Source organism: Perissodus microlepis, chromosome 4 (assembly GCF_051167445.1).
Source record: "Perissodus microlepis isolate ML-2025 ecotype Zambia chromosome 4, ASM5116744v1, whole genome shotgun sequence".
In the NCBI taxonomy this organism is placed as follows: Eukaryota; Metazoa; Chordata; class Actinopteri; order Cichliformes; family Cichlidae; genus Perissodus; species Perissodus microlepis.
Genome location: NC_140464.1, coordinates 8,471,689 through 8,491,762, shown reverse-complemented (window position 1 = coordinate 8,491,762; position 20,074 = coordinate 8,471,689). Strand labels below are relative to the sequence as shown.

Here is a 20,074-nt window from a genome sequence, read left to right as displayed (position 1 = left end):
GTGAACCTTTCAAACCTAAGAACACTGTGACAGCTGTCAAGCGTGGTGGTGGTAGCATCATCCCCTGGGGCTGTTTTGCTGCTAGTACATTGCACAAATGGTTAGTGCAATGAATAGTAAAATCTTCAACTTCTCCTTAATCAACAGGCAGATGGTTGAAACTTGGACACAGTTAACTGTTCCAACATGAAAACACACGAATACTGTTTTTGAGCTTCTGGGATGTCCTTCCCCAAGCCCCCATCTCAACCGTACTGAAAATTTGTGAACTATTCTTTAAAGCCGGGACTTTGCCAGGAAAACAAACCAATGAACTCTACTGATTCTGCCAAGATGAGTGGTCAAATAAACAAAAGTGTCTGGTCAATGTCCAATCTACTAAGAGACATTAAATTAGCATGACATTCATGCCCATGATGAGTGAATGTAAACCTTTGACTACAACTGTGTGTCCAATTCAGAAGGCATAAAAAGCAACTTAAATACTGCTTTAAAATATGTACCTTCTTCTTAATTTCTATGTTGACCCATAGCTCTTGACTCCCTGACTCATACAGTCAGTTGAAGTTGATGAATGAAAGTAGCTGACAGTCACCTAACAAAGTTAGTCTTAACCCCAGAATCATGCAGCACTTCCCAGACATAAAGGCAGCCATGAAAAATGAAAGCCTAAATGTTCCCATTCTAGATGTTGACCAGGACAAACATGGAGAACATTTCTTTCACGTGTCCCGGAGGTGCTTCCAAATGAAAAAAGAAACAGAGAAAAATTTCCAAAAGAGGCAAAGCACTCGTAACCGCTGGTAATATGTTTCTCATGGTGGTGCATTCATAGCAGCGAGGGAGGCAAATGCCTTTGGTTAAGCGGAGCCATTTATTCTGTCCCTGAAAACAGCTGAAGAACAACAAAAGTATTCTCAACAAAGAGTAGCACGACCTGATGCTGCTGCCTGTTTTCCTCCCGTCTGCGGTGACTGTCCTTCTTCAAAATGGGGGCACTACTGGCACACAGCATACTCAAAAAGCCACACAATAGACACGTTCAACTCAAAGAGAACTTTTCAACTGTAAAGCTGGAGAAGAAACACTGCTAAGTTGATCCTTCAGGCTCAGTTTCAGTGTGGGTAAGCGCTTGGAAAGAAACAAAAACATTGCCAATTCTGTTGTTTGGACTTGCAGGGCCTGGTGCGCATGAATGCCCACTCACATGTACTTAGACTGTAGTTATACACACACACACACACGCACTCATGAGAGTACCCACAATGAACTCTGTCCTCTGACTCACTACAAGTTGGGAGGAAGTCCAGATTTCAAACTGTCCGGGAACAGATTCTGGTGGTCTGGATCTTTTTGAGCTTTTGATTTTCAACCAACAGCACTCTCTGTATTTACTATGGTCCTTGATCAGCAAGGTACTGTACATTCAGCACACAAATACAATGCATACAAATTATTTGGTTATATGTCATGTCAAACATGGCTCTCTTTCAAGCAAGACTTTAGTGAAACTTCCAGCCATCATGCATAAAGCTAAGACATTTCTCAAATATTATCCATCCATCCATTCACTCCGGCTTATCCTTTTCAGGGCTGCAGCCTATCCCAGCTGTCATAGGGCGAGAGGCGGGGTACACCCTGGACAGGTCGGCAGTATGTCGCAGGGCTAACACACAGGGACAGACAACCATTCGCACCTATGGGCAATTTAGATTTTTCACTTAACCTATCCCCACAAACTGCATGTCTTTGGACTGTGAGAGGAAGCTGGAGTACCCAGGGAGAGCCCACGCAAACACGGGGAGAGCATGCAAACTCCACACAGAAAGACCCCGGCCTGATGATGGAATTGAATTCAGGACCTTCTTGCTGTGAGGCAACAGTGCTAACCACCGTGCCGCCAATATATCAGCTTTGACTTCTAGGTCCAGCTAGTGCAGGTGATGGGGTGACTCAGTTCACATGACTGATACCTCAAGCACCACCGATAACATGGAAAAAGTAGTCTTTTCTTTCAGTACCAAAAAAATCACCATAAACATATACTATCACACAGACAATAGGTTAGAGATTCTGGCTATGATCAAGCTTTTCAAACTGGAGACATTTTTTCATTCATATTAAAGACTTTGGGAGCAGCCACTGGCATTTTAAGGCTAATTTTGTTTGTTTTGGTTTGGCTTTCTTTATGACTGGTAACTTTTATGAGTTCTGTGGGTGTTGCAAAAGATTTTGAGGGTAAAAGAGAAGAAAACGTGTCCTCTTCTGGAACTTGGTGACATTTTAGTTGAACTTACCGCCTCCAGGAATATTTTCAGGGTTTCCACAGCAATTAATTAGTCAAAAAGTCAGCTGTCATATCTTTTTATGCAACCGACACGTTCTATCCCCCTCTCGTTTTCCATCTCTTCTGGCTTTTTGTGTTACGCAACTCTTTTGCACAAAGGTATGGAGCGTATTTGTAAGTTGCCCTTGTGCTCAACATTGTCATTTATGTGTTTCGTTCTTTTATTGTATAAAGCTTCCGGCCAAATCAGTGTATAAAAAAGTGCCTGGAAACAATAGGTGGAGGCCAGACAGGCCATGGAAAACTGCTTAGAGAACAATGTGATCTGGAGAGCTGGTAATAAAGTCCCAGTAGTGCACAAAAGCAAAAACAGGTTCCCAGACTCACCTAGGCCTCCTACTGACCTCATGGACCTATTTGTAGTGGTTTTGTAGTCCTGTCAAGACAGAACAAAACCTACACTTACGTGGTAGAACAGATTGTTTCAGCCCTTCAGAAGGATCAGGTGCAAAGAAACTAAGTTTGAAAGTCTTTACATTTGCCATGTTATCTGTGCACGAGTGTCAGTCTTCTTAGTCCATCATTTATGACTGGTGAAGGACATTCAATGAATGAATGCTTAGAGCACAGAACTTATTCTTGGTTGGTATTTTTACTAACTGAGTCCCTGGTCTGGCTCCTGTACCGGTGCCATGTGTCAGACTGTCAGCCCCAGTCTGTTCTACTTTCTAATTTGCCGCCTCTGCTGCATCTAAATTAAGAAAAAATTGCATAAAACTTATTTCTTTAAGTCATTACATTGACTGTCTGCACGACAGTTAGGCCCCCTGGTGCTTTGATTATTGAGAACCTCTGACTATAGTAATAATATTGATCATTTTTTCTATCCCTGTCCTATGGTTTATGAACAGTTCTAAAAGTGGAGAAGCTGTTTTGTGCTGATATCCTCAAATAAAATACACAGTACTTTTTATCACAGCCATCTAAGTCTTTATGGTGTTAAAGACAACATCTTCATGATAATGATATTTAGCTAAGTGGATAATTTTCTCAGTGTTTACTTAAGTTCCTTTAAATCATATTTTAGTACAAAAGCCATGACTAGGGATAGGATTTAGGAAGCAGTATTAGGGTAGCAATAAATAACTCGCTAATTTAATCCTTGAAAGTGATGGAAATGTGTAACAGCAGCCTAAGAGTAATAAAATTGTGTTCCTTTGTCTGAATGAACTTGGATCTTTGTGTTCTTAAGAATACAATAGTAAACTATATGAGATGTTTGACTTTTATTAATTATCTGGAATTCTAACACCATGCATGAACATGTGTGGTCGGAAAACAGAAGACCAAATGACAGTATCAATATTATTCCAGCTGCAGTGTACCAAAAAGGTACAGTGAGTCACCCCATAAAGACGCCAAAGGTGCTGAGAGCCATTCCTGCAAGAACAGTCATACAGCAAATCCACATTTGTGCAATATTATGTAGTTTGGACTTGTTCAGTCTGCAGAGAATCTGCTCAGTGATTAAAAAAAATACTAAAGTGTAGCTAGGTCTTTGCAGTACAGAAAACTGATTTTGTGCTGTAAGATCTTTAGTTGCTGTTGTTGTAGCTGTCTTTTCCTGACAATATCATCAACCCGTTTTTCTCTGCCTGCATCCAGAGGACACCAAGTCCTAGAACAGCTGAAAAAGCACCTCCGGTATCCTCAAGAAAACTCTACTACAGCTCGAGAAGAAACACAAAATTCCTGAATACTTGTTTCCTGCCAAACTAAAGTACACTTATTTGTTCACATGTTTGCTTTAGATAAAGGAGCAAAGTCATAAGCTCAGTCTCACTGTGATTCTAGCTTTGAAACAGCAGAGTTAAATTCACTGGATGTGTAAACACAGCAAGATATCTGGGGCTCTTATGCAAGTTCACTTTCACCCCTGGTTGGACATGACACACTGGGAAATATCAAATTAAATGAGTTTTTCTAAGAAGAAGAAAAAAAGAGACAAAGACAAATAAAGAGTTCTATTATTACCCTGGGCTGTTGAAGCCCCCCACTCCCCCTTTATACAACGAAAGCATGTGAATAGAGAACATGATGTTCCTCAACCCAGAGTGGTGGACGATGTTTGTAGTCAGGCTGCTCACGTTGCCAAAAGGATGTCTTAGACTTTGTCTTGGCAAGTCAAATTGGTCAAAAGTAACTAAGTACATTTATCAACCACTAAAATAAAAAATGTGGTTTACATAGAACTTTATACTTCCACCACACTGCAGCCAGTTGCCACGATTAACAGAAAGCATAATCAAAAGTCATTATTATACATTAAGACTTGGATTTCAAAGATATTCTACCAAAGATCAACAAAATGATACCACCTTTACCTCATAAAATTCACAAGTGCACTCAGTAATTATATGATTAACAGGCTATTTTACATAAAGTTCAAACAGTAGGAGTACTCGTTATTTTGATGTCAATACTTTTTTACTTTGAGTACGGTTTTAAAAAGGATGACTTCTACATGTCACAGATATTTGCTTCAGATAAAGTTAAACAAAATCTTTCAAAATGGGTCAGGACACAAGTGGATACTTCTTTTTGGACTCATTATAGAATAACGTCCTTTAAATCATCATGGTTGTGTTTAAGAAGGGGCAGTTAAAACATGTTTTCAGTTCATCAGTGCACTAGCAGATACATTTCCTTATGACAGGTAGCATCATTGGTCACAAAGTACTATCATAAAACCAGCTGTCCAAATATTTAGTCAAAAACAACTTTAGGTGTATTTATTAGCTTTAGAGGGATCAAATCAATTCTCCTTTTTTATGAACCATCTCAGCTGCATGTACTGCCCAATAGTGCCACCTAGAGGAGGTTTAAAGTAAAATAAATCATTATACATAAAGTTTGAGATTTTATGTATAGTGTTTCTAAAAACTTTAAAGTCCATACATTAAGTTTGGCATGATTGAGAAAAAAAAAGTCAAAATGTATTTCTAAATACACATTTAAAAAAGGAAACTTGTATGTAGCACTTTATAATAATTTCACTCTATTAGGGCATTATTACGGTATTAGCAAATGGTTAATTCATCATTTATATAGCATTATTCCCTCTTGTTATGCCATTCATTAAGATGTATTATGACTGATATGATTATACTAGCAGTGATGTAGCAGCAGTGATAGCTATAGCTGTATATCGTGTAACAGTAACAGATGGATAAACATACATAAATAGCATATTAAGGATGAGTAATGATATATAAATGATGACCTAAGCACTTACTAACAAACTTAATAAAGTGCTACCTTTTTGTTTTTGCTCTACTGCTGCAGCAGAAAGTAAGATAAGCAAAAATCAAGCCAAACACCACATTTTAAAGCCTTTCCCCACTTTATTGTTTGTGTGATGCTTAATCCTTTCTGACAAGATCATGTCTGCTGTATGTGGTTCTTACTGCTTTCTAACTGTGTCAAATCAAAAAAACTGAGCATAAATGAAAACATAATACAGGACCCAAAATCAAAAGTGAGACTGATAACGTGCAATGATTTCAGTGCAACATTTCTACAGAAAATCCACCTACTAGGACACCTATAGATTCCCCTGTTGTCACGTAGATCGTCAGAGAGAACAGAGACAAAACATATCAATGGCTCAAATGGATGAAAAAGTCTTTTCATTTGCAAAGAACTGGTTAACATTCCCTTCAGAGCTATAGAGCTCTGTGTGAGGTTAGTATGCATTTTCTTTCTTATTAAACCAAATAGATGAGCTGTGCAGTGCACAAGGTTTTAACTGAGAAATGATTCTGAAAAGCAAAGAAAATTAGAATATAACAATACGAAGACATACAAGAAAATCAGAAAACAATTCTGTCATCCCCTAAATCCATCAGCAGCAGATATGAACTTTAAACATGGTGTATATGGTACATAAGTTGCAGTGCAATAAAGGGAGAAAAAAAACAAAAACAACAACAAATGCATAAATAACATTTAACTAAATAAAACAGATAAAATAAAAAGGCCCGACTAAAAGAAGACAACAGATTAGAATCAAGGCTATTAAGGAATGAATAAATAATTATGTTTGAATACATATTCCAGATACCAATTCTAGTGGGAAGTTTAAAACACAAGACACAATGACGAGTGACTAAGTAAATAGTATGTAGTAGTTATGTAGCTATGGTAACAAGTAGGTGGAAACTGCATCACACAAAAAAAAGAAAAAAAAAAAATCACTATTCACCACCACACAAATTCAACAGATTAGAGGCATGAACTGAGGAAGAGGATTTGTTCATTCTTCAGCTCTGCCGTCCAGGATGCTTTCAAAGTTGAAAGGTAGGAACTTAAAGCCGTTGCCTGAGTAAAACTTGTTTTGGAACTCCACCCTACGATTAAAGAAATCAATAAAAATCAGTCTGAAAAAAGGACATACATACTTTCATACAATAACCTTGTCGTGCATACAGTGACGATAGCTGGCAGCTTGGTTAATGCTGAGCAGAGCAGTAGCGGCCGATGACCCCTGCTCTTCATTCCACAGTCTGCACACACCTGCATAAGCTCATGTCTACATCCTGGGACAGACACCTAAGCCTCTTCCCTTCAGGAAAATGATCAGGGTCTATTTTTAAAAAAGGCCAATGCTAAGTGACGGCTGGATGACCTTTTAACTGAGCAGCCATGGATAGCATTCATTCCAAAGCCCGTCTGGTGTGGCAAGAAGAAATATGTAGTATTACATATTGCACATTGTGCGTATCTTCCTTCAACACTTCTCACAAAAGTCCTTGGAAACACTCAGAGCTGCTCTTTTCTCAGGAAAAATAATTCAAAAGGATACCAGTTTTTTCAACAACCGATAAAAACTCAAATTGACAACATATTCCATAAAAAAATAAATAAATAACCCTATTCTTGTGCTTCGTTCTGACATACATTGTGTATACAGTCAGACAGAATTAGTGTTTCGTGCATGAGGTCTCTAGGGGATTTTAGCAATTGCAAGTTTGCAGTGTGTTTTGTCTACTGAGAACTAAATCTTTGTCAGTTTGATGTTCAGTAATTACATGGTTTCCAGATACAATCACTGGAAATAAAAATAGTTTGATTGGGGGAGGGGTTGTTTAGTTTCCCTCGCTTAAAATGTAAACAGACTGTCCATGAAGACAATTTGTGAAAGCACGCTCAGCCAGCATTCCTGTGTAAAGGACAATTATCGTGAAGGCCGGCTGCAACACAGACGTGCTCTGTGAATGTGCCGGTGAACTATAAAACCAGCGTGACATTCAGCAAAGCCAGACAAAGACATTTATGAGGAGGCAACAAAGGCTCATCGGTGCCGAGCCACAGACCTTTCTGCATGCCACACAGAGCATAAATGAACAGCACCACATTGACAAGAGCAGACTTATTCCAGGACAGAGGCCAAGAGAGATGATTGGAAAACCAGTTTGTTAGCTTGAGCACCTGGGATGGTCACTGAGACATTAATTGTAGCCTGCAGGTGGAGCTGGAGCTTTGCTTTTGTAGCAATGACAGTAATTTGCCTTAAGGAGTCCTATCCTTCAACACTAACAGGTTTTCACAAAGGTATTAGCCCAAGCAAATAATAATAATAATAATAATAATAATAATAATAATAATAATAATAACTTTATTTATAAAGTGCTTTCAAACAAAGTGCTGTACAGCTATTTGAAACTAAAAAGATGAATAAATAAAAAGGGATAAATAGTAGCACAAGTAAAAACACAATACAAGTTAAAAACAGTAAGAATTTAAAAACTAAAAGGCATAGAATTAAGACATGTAAGATGGGGTGAACAAATGTGTCTTCAACTTAGCTTTAAAAACCTCCACATGCCTGCCTAATATTTTGAGGGAGGTTGTTCCACAAGAATGGGGCACGAAAAGAAAAAACACGCTCTCCAACTGTCTTTTTTCTGGCTATAGGAACTTTTAGAAGGCCAGAGTCCTGAGATCGTAGAGCACGGCATGGAACATAAAGGTGTAAAAGGTCAGAGAGGTATGAAGGTGCCAATCCATTTAAAGCCTTGTAGGTGAGCAGCAGGACCTTAAAATTTTCTCAAACCTGACAAGGCAGCCAGTGAAGAGATCTCAGAACAGGGGTAATGTGCTCAAATTTCCCAGTTCGTGTTAAAATGCGAGTAGCTGCATTTTGCACCATCTGTAGAACTCTGAAACTTTTCTTTGGAAGCCCAGAAAGAAGAGCGTTACAATAATAAATACGTGAAGACACAAATGCATGGACAAGAACCTCTGCTGTGTCACTTGACAAAACTTGTCTGATTTTGGCAATGTTCCTCAAATGGTAAAAGGCGGTCTTTGTTATCTCTTTTACATAAGACTCGAAGGAAAGCACCATGTCGAACCACACGCCCAAGTTTTTTACCTTGTCCCTGCAATTTATGACATCGTCATCAATTTTCAAGATAAAATTTGGGGACAAGTGCTGAAATTTTTCAGTCCAATGACCATCAACTCTGTCTTATCAGTATTTAGGAGCAAGAAATTATCAAATAACCAGCCCTAATTGCAGATACACAAGATACATATACAAATCCTAAAAAACAACATTAAAACTAAACTTACCAATGCAGTCGCAATGCGTGCAGAAATGCTGACAGGCCTTCCATAATGAGAAGAATAACAACTGTGAGAACAGCGAAGAAGTAAAAGACTATGGCCAGAAGGATGAAGCCTCCAAGGCTGCGAGAATAAAGGCCTATGCGCATCACCATGGACCACAGCACCTCTGACAGCTCTGTGTATAAGAAAGTACATACACACCAACTTTACTACTCTGATTCCTTTGAGAGTCAAAGCATTTAGGTGTTAATACAGTGAGCCACTAAATAACTGAATACTGCAGGTGAAGCGACTTACGTGCATGAGCCAGACTGAGGGCCCAAAGCCTCAGATAGGAAGCAGTGTTGGAGATACAACCCAGGCAATACTCTATGGTGTGAATGGCCTGATGCACTGCTACATCCGCAAAGTTAAACTGTGGGTAAAAGTTAGTGGTTTCATTTACTCAGCATAAAAAAAAAGTAGAAAACAACATCTCTACAACAGGTCCTGAGGTCCACAGAGGAGAAGTCAGCTTTAATATGTGTCACCAATGATTGAGGGAATTGACAGAAAAGCCATTTTTTGTTGTAGATCATCAACCCCGAAAATAAGAAGAGGCATCATCATCATAAGAACCTGTGAACCCAAAGAGTCAGCTGCCCTCCTGATGCCTCATGCACATCACCAAGACCATAGGGAAGCACTGGCCTACTGGCACCCACCACATGACGAATCCCTGCCCATTTTCAATAGAATACATTTAGAAGTCACTGACCGGACCATACAATGACAAACATTCAGACCCAACTAGTAGCAGCAAGCAATGGTTGACAACAAAGCAGGGGCAGTAAAGGAAAGACTTTGAAGACATGTATATTAACATGAGGGGATAGGGTGCAGGTGGATGTGCAGCATGAGCTCCTGTCCTACCTCTTCCTCCTCACAGGCCTTGAAAGCAGGTGACAAAAGGCAACGCTTGGTTATTGACATCACACACACGGACAGGCAAACGTCAATAAACAGGAAAGTAACAAGAGAAACCAGTTAATTATTTAAAAGGAGAATCGAGTGAAACCAACATTAGCGAATGAGCACATTGTGCTTTCAGATCATCTTAAAATAAAACGAGTAATCAGATTACATAAGTAAAATTATGAAGTCCAGGTAAAATAACTCACTACTCGCCATCTGTTCATGGTTGTGTTAAATCTGTGCAGGAATTACAAGAAAATGGATCCATAATGTCTGTATTCATAATTGATGTTGACAGTAAGGGTGGAAATGGAAAAACAAGGCATCAAGTTTCTGTCTCCAACTAAGGTTGAAAGACTAAATTATTCAAAGATGTGAAAAGATCCTTTAACTTGTGCTTCTCCCGAGTTACTCCAGCAAGCTGCTGTCCTGTTGTTACTTATGGTCTGTATGCAATTATTGTAATACAAAAAGACATTAACTTTTGATGTTTGACTTCAGTGTTATTGTGGGAACACATCTTTTACCTCAGGTTCATCCTCAGATTGCTGTGCGAGCTGGTCATGCTGGATGATTTCAGCCTCATCCTCAGTGGGCCCGTTGCCCACCCTGATTCCTCCAAAGTTCTGTGTACCCTGTAACACAGTGAAACTTAATGAGGTAATCTATTTAAATCTATTATAAAAGTATATTGAGTGACTGTGAGCGCAGACTGTTTTATCTTACCAGATGCTTCCGCCACAAATACTGTCTTCGCATAACCAGAGTTTTTACTATTAACATACAGGGGACACATGCCAAGGCGATTACCACCAAAAGGGATTGTATGGCCATCTACAAAAAAAGGTGGAAAGTAAGTACAAGAGAAAAAAAAATAAGGACAGTTAGATGGATCTCTTCATTCATGACAAAAAGAAAGTTGCAAGTATGCTGATCTCACCTGTCCTCTGTAGAATAGTTTATTATTGGGGTCATTGTAATTGAACAGGAACATGTTAATAAAGGCAATAAGGAGACTGGGAGCATCCCTGGAAGTGCGTGCACCATAGGAGACCCACTTATAAAAGATCAGAATGACTAGATAGCCAAACAGGCTGGCCATGAAGATAATCTCTGGAATGAAACCCAGGTAAATATTCAGGGGTTTGTTGAAATACCTGAGGAAAACCACAAAAAGAATATTAGAAGTGCACAAATTCAAAAAGAAAAACATAAGAATCTGCATAATTATACATAGGTATGGAAATCTCACAGGTGGTTGAAGAGACTTAGTGTGACTCCAAACAGCATGTGAATTACCCCCAGGATAACAGACATCTTCATCTTGAAGGAGTTGAGGAATGACAGCTTGTTGACAGAAATGCTCCATATCTGAGACATAATGCAATTACGAATTATAAACTATGCGAGTATTCAGGTTAGTTTATGTCTGCCAATGACTGCTGACTTTTGTGGATTTTTTTTTGTAACTGACACACAAAATAGCTGACATAGATGTATAAATATGGAGCTCCAAAAGATTAAAAACAAAATGATTTACTGGATCAATGCCAATGGGGTACGGCCCATTGAAGACTCCATCAACTGCTGGGTCCAACTGCAAAACTGTACTGCTATTAAGTGTACCATCCCTGAACAGAATGAGGACAGAGATCAGATTTTTGAGCTTACATACTGAACAAAAAAAGAAGTCCCTGTGTTAAAGCTCTTGTCAATTATTACCAGTGACACTTACGTCCAGTTGCCTCCAGCTCTGGAATTGAACATTGGTCTGACACTCCATCCAGACCCAAACACATTTAGGGACTTTGAGAAGCAGTCATTGTAAATAATGCCGGTGTACATTGAGAAGACTCCCATCAGCAGAATTATGTAGCGCCCCCCAAACATCATGTTGAATATCTGTCACAAAAAGATATTGAACTTTCATAAGGAAACTGTGAAAATAAAAATGCACGATGTCCTGTGGAATCGGTGCTTGTCTGTCATCAAGAAGGGATGGTTTAGGACTAATGAGATGGTAATGATGGGATCCATACCTCATTATCATTCTTCTGCGCCATCAGTCTGCTTTCTCTTAACACAAGGTATAGAGCAGCACAGGTCATGAGTGTCCCATGGCCCAGATCGCCAAACATAACCGCAAATAGGAAGGGGAACGTAATGATGGTGTATGGTGCTGGAGACAAGGAGGCAGGCATCATACGAGGGGGAGGGTGGTGTAGTATGTCAATAAAGAAATAAATAAATGAGTGAAACATGCACAATGTTCCAACATGGTGATAATGGTTGTTGAGACAGCTGAAGTAAAAGCCTTTTAATTGTCTGTAACTCAATACTTAAGCCAGCTGAGTAAACAGATTATAGAAACCTACTGCCACATTATACAAAAAGGTCCACACAAACCAGCTGGGCATTAACACACAGAATTCATAGTTTGCTTACCTGGGTTAATCTCACGGTAGCTGCCAATTCCATAAGCATCCACAATGTTTTGGAAGCCTGAGGTGAACTTGTTTGTCTTGTTGTAGGTTGGAGGGGTCTGTTTGGTCTGCATTCTATTGAGGATGGAAGGCACAGTAGAGCCGCTCTTCTCCTAAAACCAGAAAAAAAAAAAAAAAAAAAAAAAAAAAGAGAATGTCATGCAACAAAAGTCCTAACTTTAGATCATCAAGCCTGGAACAATGCAAAACTAGCTATTCCAAGAATCGGATCATGTGCTGAGAGCCATAACGAGTTCTTGTTACTGTTACAACACATGTAGAACTAGACAATATAGCAAAAAGGACTCGACAGTAAAACTAACAAAAAAAAAACAAAAACAAAACATTTAGTAGAAACTGATTTTTTTCAAACATGAAATCATCTTCCTTGTAAAAACCTGACTGGCTAGTTTACACCAAATATAAACTGCTCCTCTGTTACTCACCGTCCCCCTACGCAGGGCAAACTGAATGGAGTCCAGGTCTGAGATGGGACACCACACTTCAGCAATCAGACACTTCTGAGTGACATCGATGTTGCACAGGTTGAGGGTGTGGTAGATGGCCTTCATCTTCCTCACCTTGATAAACCAAACTCTTATTGTCTTGGCTGCAGCCTGCAGGACCCTCTGCCTGTGGTCCTCAGTCTGGTTAAGCACCTTTAATGACAAACAAGAGCAGTGATGGCCACAGTAACAATAAATTTTTTTACATGATTTGTGCATGATCAGTGAGATCATGAAGAATTCTTTTGGCCAAATAAATAAATCTATGAATGTCAATGAGACTCCCTAAAAACAGGTCACACAGAAAGCCAACAGCCATTCCTGCCATCATGTTTCAGCAGAAACTGCATCAGTGTAATGGTGGTGCCTTTCTCCAAATCAGACCCATTATTAAAACTTCTGAATATAATTGTTAGAAACTATCATGTTCTTCACTGACATTTACCATCCATAAAAATACAATAACAGGTGTGTGAAATATAATACCTTGCAGTGTCACGATGATGGTGTGTTAACAATAACCATTGTATTTTAAAAGGAATTAGACATTGTGTAAATGTGCATATGGTTTTGTACAGTAAAGGTTACACAAATCTCTGCACCTCAATACACATTTTCATTTAGTTTCAAGTTCGAATTCAATCATTTTACTAAAACCAAGGACACGGTTAATGAAACTACTGATTCATTTTAGTAATTTTTTTTTTCATTGTTTTCAAGTTTCTATATCTATCACAATATTAGTATAATTTTTTTTGATGACCTTGAAGGTAAAAATCTAATATTACACAGCCCTGATGTTAAACTGAATCGAAAGAAAACAAAAATAGTATAAATGAATCAGACGTTCCTTTTACTGGCATAAATGGTGAGCAAAAGGTCATCCTAAAGAGCATCAGGGTGTTTAATCCATTAAGGGATTCCCATAAGGGAGACAGAATATTTACAGGTATGTTGCTCTATGACTGAGATTAAAAGCCCAGCCTATGACTAGCAAAGAGAAGGCTCATATCTATCTCTGTTGTCTCCCACACCCAAATTCTTGCCTGCTATTGAGACAACACTGACATGCCATTCTGTTACGTGGATCTCATGCCCAAGTAGCAACAAGCATAATCCACAAACACAGAGATTCACATTCTTCCAGCATGCAGAGGAGCAAAGAAGTATCCATTGATTTGTCATGCACAGGGCATGTTGAGTATCAAGCAACTGTCTTGTGCAAGTTTTTTTTTTAAACTTCCTGTGGTTTAAACTGTCATTGTTTCATCAATATCCGAGTACATGACACTTGAACTGTGCTGACACATCAGGTTGACAGAGTGAAGTAGCATGTGGGACCTCAGTGATATCTGAGTCTGTGTAACATGACGTAAAATCCCCATAGCACTGCATGTAAAGTGGGTAAAATAAGTATTAAAAATCAACATAAAATAGTGTAATAATTAAAAAATAACACAGGGAAAAAAAGTATTGAACATGCTTGAACTGAGATTTGTTGAATATTTCATATCAAGAAACTAGTCACATGAATTGCTCAAGTAGGATTTTATCAAAAAGGTCTCTGTACATTTTCCCATTAATCCTTCCTTTAATAATATAAACTTTGCTGTTAGTATGGTGTTTTTGGGATGTATGCGGTGCCTTTTGACCTCCAAACATGGTGTGTATTATGGCATCCAAAGAGTTCAGCTTTGGTCTCATCTGGCCAGACTGCATTCTGTCAGTATTTCACAGGCTTCTTTTCTTTAGCAATGTAGTCTTCTGTGGTGAGCATGCATACAGGCCATGATAGTCAAGTGCATTATTTATCGTTTTCTTTGAAACAATTGTACCTGCTGATTCCAGGTCTTTGTATAGCTCTCCACAAGTGGTCCTTGGCTCTTGGACAACTCTTCTAATTATGTTTTTTACTTTATGGCCCCAACAGTGTTTACTGCAACCTTCAGTAGTTTAGAAATTCTTCTGTAATCAATGGCGTCAGTATGTTTTGCAACAATAAGGCTGCAAAGGTTTTGAGAGAGCTCACTGGATTTACCCATCATGACATGTTGGCATCTTGGTAATGAGACAACGTCTTTTAGGTCATCAGTTAGGATTGAACTAGCTAATATTAATTTGAACTAAGTGGCAGGATTGTTTTCTAACTCTAAGATAAGTTTCCATGCTTTTTTTTTTTTTTTATACCTTTCTTTCTTCATGTACTCAAAACCTTTTCTACTGTTTCATTTCTCATTATTACACTTTATGGATATCTATGGTTTCATTTCTTTTTATGTATAAAATGGATAGGTTGTTACTGACATCTGGTGAGAATTTCATGTCAATAGCCCCTTTAGATATACATTTACTTAGAAAATGAAAACTGATTCGTGTTCAACACTTCTTTTGCCTGCTGTATCATTACATGGTCAAAAACCAAGAGGAGTGTCATTTGCAAAGCAAAAGGAAGGAGGGATTCCCTTGAGCAACTTTGTTTGGGAGTAGACAACTGCTATGAGGAGTTAGGAAACACACATGTCTCTGCACAGAGAATAACTCACATCCTCATGAGCAAGAGGAGGAAATGTGGTAACGTCTTCACGACAAATTAGAAAGAAAAATGTCTTGCTGACAGAGCAAAAATGAGAAAAAAAAAAAAAAGAAACCAAATGAAGCTTGCTTTTCAGTGTTAGTAAGACAATTCTGAGTATGTGTATTTACCATTTGCAGGTCATCAATGCGAGCATTCACCCCAGCAAGCATCTCTTTCCTCTCCTGTGGGGTTTCTGGACATGGGTACAGTGTCGCTCTGAATCTAGAAACACATTAATAAGTAAGCAAAAAAATCTATTGGTCATCGACACTTCATTAACAGTAGAAATGCAAATTCACCTACCCCTCACAGATTTTCTTCACTCGATTCTTCAGCTGGTCTCCTTGAAAAAATATGATGAAGACAGATTTGTGGACTTGATCACCCTGTGGAAACATCACCAAGTTAAGTTAGAAAACACAAACATCTCACCTACTTTCACAATTGTTTCATTTGTGAGCAGCACTTACCGTAGTTGGGTCTTCCAAAGGATCTTCAATATCTGCCTGTCTCAGGAACACATTACCTCTGCAAACTCTCCATAGCATCCTCTCAAAGTTGGGAATCCGCTCCCTGCCAATGACTCCAGCAACAAATCTATAGAATATGTTAGAAAGATAAATAAAGGAATATAAATACCCTCTGATTAACTTCAAAGACAAGAAAGCTGACTGAAGGAATTCTGAACTGAAGATAGATTTTGCATGGATTTCTGCTTTAGGTGACCTTGGATGCCTGACTACGAGGGGCAATCAGAGCTCATCTGTGGGAGGTATTTAAATTGTGCAGTACTACAAAACAGACTCACCCTAGCCTGAGTGGAGCCACTCGAACGGGCTCATTTGGGTCCAGGAGAATGGATGACTCCTCAAGTAAACTGGGATCCTCCATCTACAGGACAGACAACAAATCATTAGTAACAATAGCAACATAATCATTTCTCTACAGTGTACACATACACACACACACATATGAAAATTGCCATGAAATGTCTCAAACTGCTTTTATTTACAGCAACGTTGACATTCAGATGGGAGCTTAATAAAAAAAAAAAAAAGTTTCTCACTCCAGTTAATGGCTGAACATCTTTTTATCTGGCTTAATGATTCACCTTCATCAAAGCTCATAATAACTTGTAAAAGATGACCTAACGTGGTAAGTCAACAGCCAGGTTTGCTTTCAAAGGCAGTGAAGTGGAATAGGTGCTGGCCAAAGATGAAAAAGCAAGGATTAAGTCAGGCAAATGAACAAAGTGCCTGGAATGAAATCAGTGTCAAGTACTAAACAGCAGGGTGTTTAATGTACAGGAACTACTGTGAATAACCAGTGTAAATGGGTCAGCATGTGAACAGCCGTAAAAAAACATGAGTGCAAACACTGCTTTACCAAAGCGTCAATAACAGCAATAAGTGCTTCCGTCTGTATGAAACAAAGACCATACCAGGCAGCCTATCAGCAGACTGTAAGCCATCAATGACTTCCCAATTGCCACAATAAATACATTTCTAAAAGTATTGTTTTCACTAGAGCCTGTTCTTGGATACAAAACAAAAGCCATTTAACAATTTGCTTCTTCTGGTGTTACTAGTTAAATATTTGCTTCTTTTTGATTTACAGTTAGAGATTGTAAATGTAAAAGTCACAATTCCCTTTCTGGCTATGGCAGTGTTATACTGACAGGCTGGAGCGCTGCTGTTTTATAGGCCTGTGTGCAGTTAAGCTGACCTCATCAAAAAATTGTTGTGTGCGACGCAGAATGTGCTTGAGCTCGGTCAGTTCCAGGAAGTTCTTCTTTAGCGCTTCTTGGTTGGTGTTTATTTCCTTCAGTTCATTCTCCAGCTTCTCAAATGTGGCCTATGGGGAAACAATGAGACGGATGATGAGCTCACTGAAGTAGCAGATGACAGCACTTATAGTTATCTTTAAGAAACAAAAATCACCTCCAAGTCAATCATGTCCCTTGGAAAAGGAACTTCTGGGTTCTCTCCTGTATCGAGTATTGGGATGTTAGCCTTCTTAATTTCTTTTTCCACAAACCCTATGAGAGAGATGTAAAAGAAGGTTTTCAGAAGGTGTTTAAAAAAGGGATACAAGTGAATGGAAAAGCTTGGATAATGAACTACCATCTTCATATAACTGTATTTTAATACTTTAAGGGGTGGAAACTTAACTAATGCAGTTTGGTATAGAAAAATGAACATTTAAGAGCGCTCACTGAGTTTACGATCCATCTCCTCACATCGTCGTACTTCATTGACAAACTTTCGCTGGAACACATTCACATCAGGATTCAGCTGCAAAGGAAAAACACACAAGGTTCAACGAATATAAACAATTCAATTCAAAGAACATAACCAATAGCTGCCATAATGCAGGTTTTTGTAAACACTATTTAGACTTAATATATTCTGTTAAGTCTAAACTCTGTAATGGGTATAGTTTCTTAAACCAATGGAGACAATTTGATGATACAAGACATGCTGATGCACAGAGCTTCTGTGTTACTGTCCATCTTACGCTCAAGCACAAAGCTTCCCTCAGGACTAGTAAGGAATGGCTTTTCTCATGCACGTATGAGGGTCAGCTGTGAGCACATGATGCAGAAGGCATCCACTCTCTCAATAGTGCCACTAATGATGTTGTTTACGTCACCACATGCATGACCGTAATAATTAATTAATGCGACTTTCAGATAGTAGAAGATAATACAAAGTAATGCTTTAGAAGTTTGATAAAAAACAGACTTACGTCACGAAACTGGACCATCCCAATCTCTCCCAGTTCACTGACACAACAGTAGGCAGCTTCTGACTGGAGGAAGAGCTGAGCCAGCGTCATCTCTTCACTTCTGAAGAGCTCTCCCATGTTGCTACAAGATGTGAGCACTCAGCACCCGTGAATCCACAACAACTATAAAAGATTAGAGAACGCTAAAAGCAAAAAAAAAAAAAAAAAAAAATGTAGTGGACCTTAACAGTTCTACATTCTGCACTTTTCTCTGTCACTAATGAGGAAGCCTTTAACAGTGAGGTGTTAGTTTAACACCAGTGTGCCAAGTTTTTTTTTTTTTTTTTTTAAAGAAAGAAGAAATAAAAAAGCCAGGCCTCATGCTGATCTCATGATCAGTGCAAGAATGCACTTATGGTCAAAGAGTTTGATCTGCACTACTGCAACACAATAAGAAGACCTCATTTCTGCTGTAAATATAAAACACAGGTTAAGAGCCAAGGCCATGAGAAAGCACCTCTTGAAGAACGTTTAGCTAAAACTAAAAGGTGAAGATTTTATGCTTTGCAACTAAGCAGTATAATAACCCCCTGCTGTAAAAACTACCACACAAGGCTTATGTTTGGATTAAAGGGGAGCATGTGACCTGTAGCTGTAGTAAGCTTCACCGACTACAAGACCTCCATCACCGCTGAGTGTACATGTAACTAAAGCAGGTTTGGAAGCATAAGCAACTACACCTTTTAAACGCCTTGCATTTAGCTCAATAATTAACAGCAGCGGCGCTCAAACACGTCAGACAGGTGGTACAACCACCTGACTACAGAGGCTTCACCCATTACAGCCAAACAAGTCAGAAAGCCTACAAGTAGCTGCGTAGAATAAACAAAACCTTTGTCATTTTTACAAGGTATTGATCCAGCAACACTACCATAACAGAAGAGCCAATTAGCGATGGTGGAGCAATGCAAACACGAGCTGACAGCAGTGTTCAGAGTAGCCAGCGTTACTGGTTAGAGGCTAACTTTAACATTAGGGCAACGACATGCTATTTTACTATTATCTACTGAAATCGGGCTGTGTTAACTTGGATAACAATTAGCCGAATGAGCAGCCTAGCTAACGCTAATTTGGCACACCTGTTGTTCAGCAATTAGCTTCACTTACTTAGCCCACAAATTAATACATTAGTGTTAGCGTAAGATTAACAAAATTGCTTATAACCTTACATATAGTTGTCCTTACTGTTTACGTGGAGATTGTCTCTTCCTTTTTATCTTACAGTTCCCTCTTTGCTGTTTGTTGTGGACTGCTCGGCCGTTTGACGGGGTTACTCCTCGACTTTCGAAGCGGAAGTGTCCCGGCAACCTATGACGATCGACGACGCCGACGAACCATAACCACGTGATCACTATACAACCACCAGGATTTCGTTCTTAAATCTATTTGAAACTTTTATTTTGAATGCCCTCGCCGGAAGTATTGACTTTTTTTTGACAAATTCCAAAATATATGAATTGAGAGTACACAATTATAATACAAAAAAATGACAGCCTGCACATCAAGAACACCAAAAGACAGATAAATACTTTACAAACGTGTAACAGAGACATCAAATGACATAAAAATTATGACATAATCCTTAAACCCACTCACATTTTATTCATCACACTATGGTGGATTTCTCCATAATATGTCTATAAAATTTTGAACTGTAGACCTATTTAGAATATGTATATGTATATATAACTACGAATAACCATTAAAACTGTTAAACACTGTCCCCACTTTTGTATAATTATCTATTTCAGGATCAATTAACACTTATTCCAAACTAGTATATACATTCAAAGCAATGGCAAGAATTCTTGCATGTGTCAGCTCTGTTTTCCACACTCTATAAAGCCAG

At 38.8% G+C, this 20,074-nt stretch overlaps 1 protein-coding gene across 6 annotated transcripts; it reads right to left on the bottom strand.

Moving 5' to 3' along the window:
• Positions 1 to 5,671: 5,671 nt before the first annotated feature.
• atp6v0a1a (ATPase H+ transporting V0 subunit a1a) lies at positions 5,672 to 19,540 on the bottom strand. 6 transcript variants are annotated; one of them, XM_084925432.1, is made up of 22 exons: positions 19,395 to 19,540; positions 18,187 to 18,368; positions 17,654 to 17,732; positions 17,379 to 17,476; positions 17,164 to 17,292; positions 16,247 to 16,329; positions 15,909 to 16,035; positions 15,742 to 15,824; positions 15,567 to 15,660; positions 12,804 to 13,016; positions 12,320 to 12,470; positions 11,914 to 12,053; positions 11,610 to 11,776; positions 11,415 to 11,505; positions 11,127 to 11,245; positions 10,815 to 11,031; positions 10,601 to 10,708; positions 10,402 to 10,509; positions 9,833 to 9,877; positions 9,218 to 9,335; positions 8,924 to 9,095; positions 5,672 to 6,696 (listed from the first exon to the last, which is right to left on the bottom strand). In XM_084925432.1, the coding sequence occupies exons 2-22, from the start codon at positions 18,301 to 18,303 to the stop codon at positions 6,603 to 6,605; spliced, it is 2,553 nt and encodes an 850-aa protein (XP_084781558.1). In that variant the 5' UTR covers positions 18,304 to 18,368; positions 19,395 to 19,540; the 3' UTR covers positions 5,672 to 6,602. The 6 variants fall into 6 exon arrangements, with proteins under 6 accessions (XP_084781558.1, XP_084781559.1, XP_084781555.1 ...); XM_084925433.1 differs by having other exon boundaries at positions 18,187 to 18,348; XM_084925429.1 differs by having other exon boundaries at positions 19,411 to 19,540.
• Between the last annotated feature and the right edge of the window lie 534 nt (positions 19,541 to 20,074).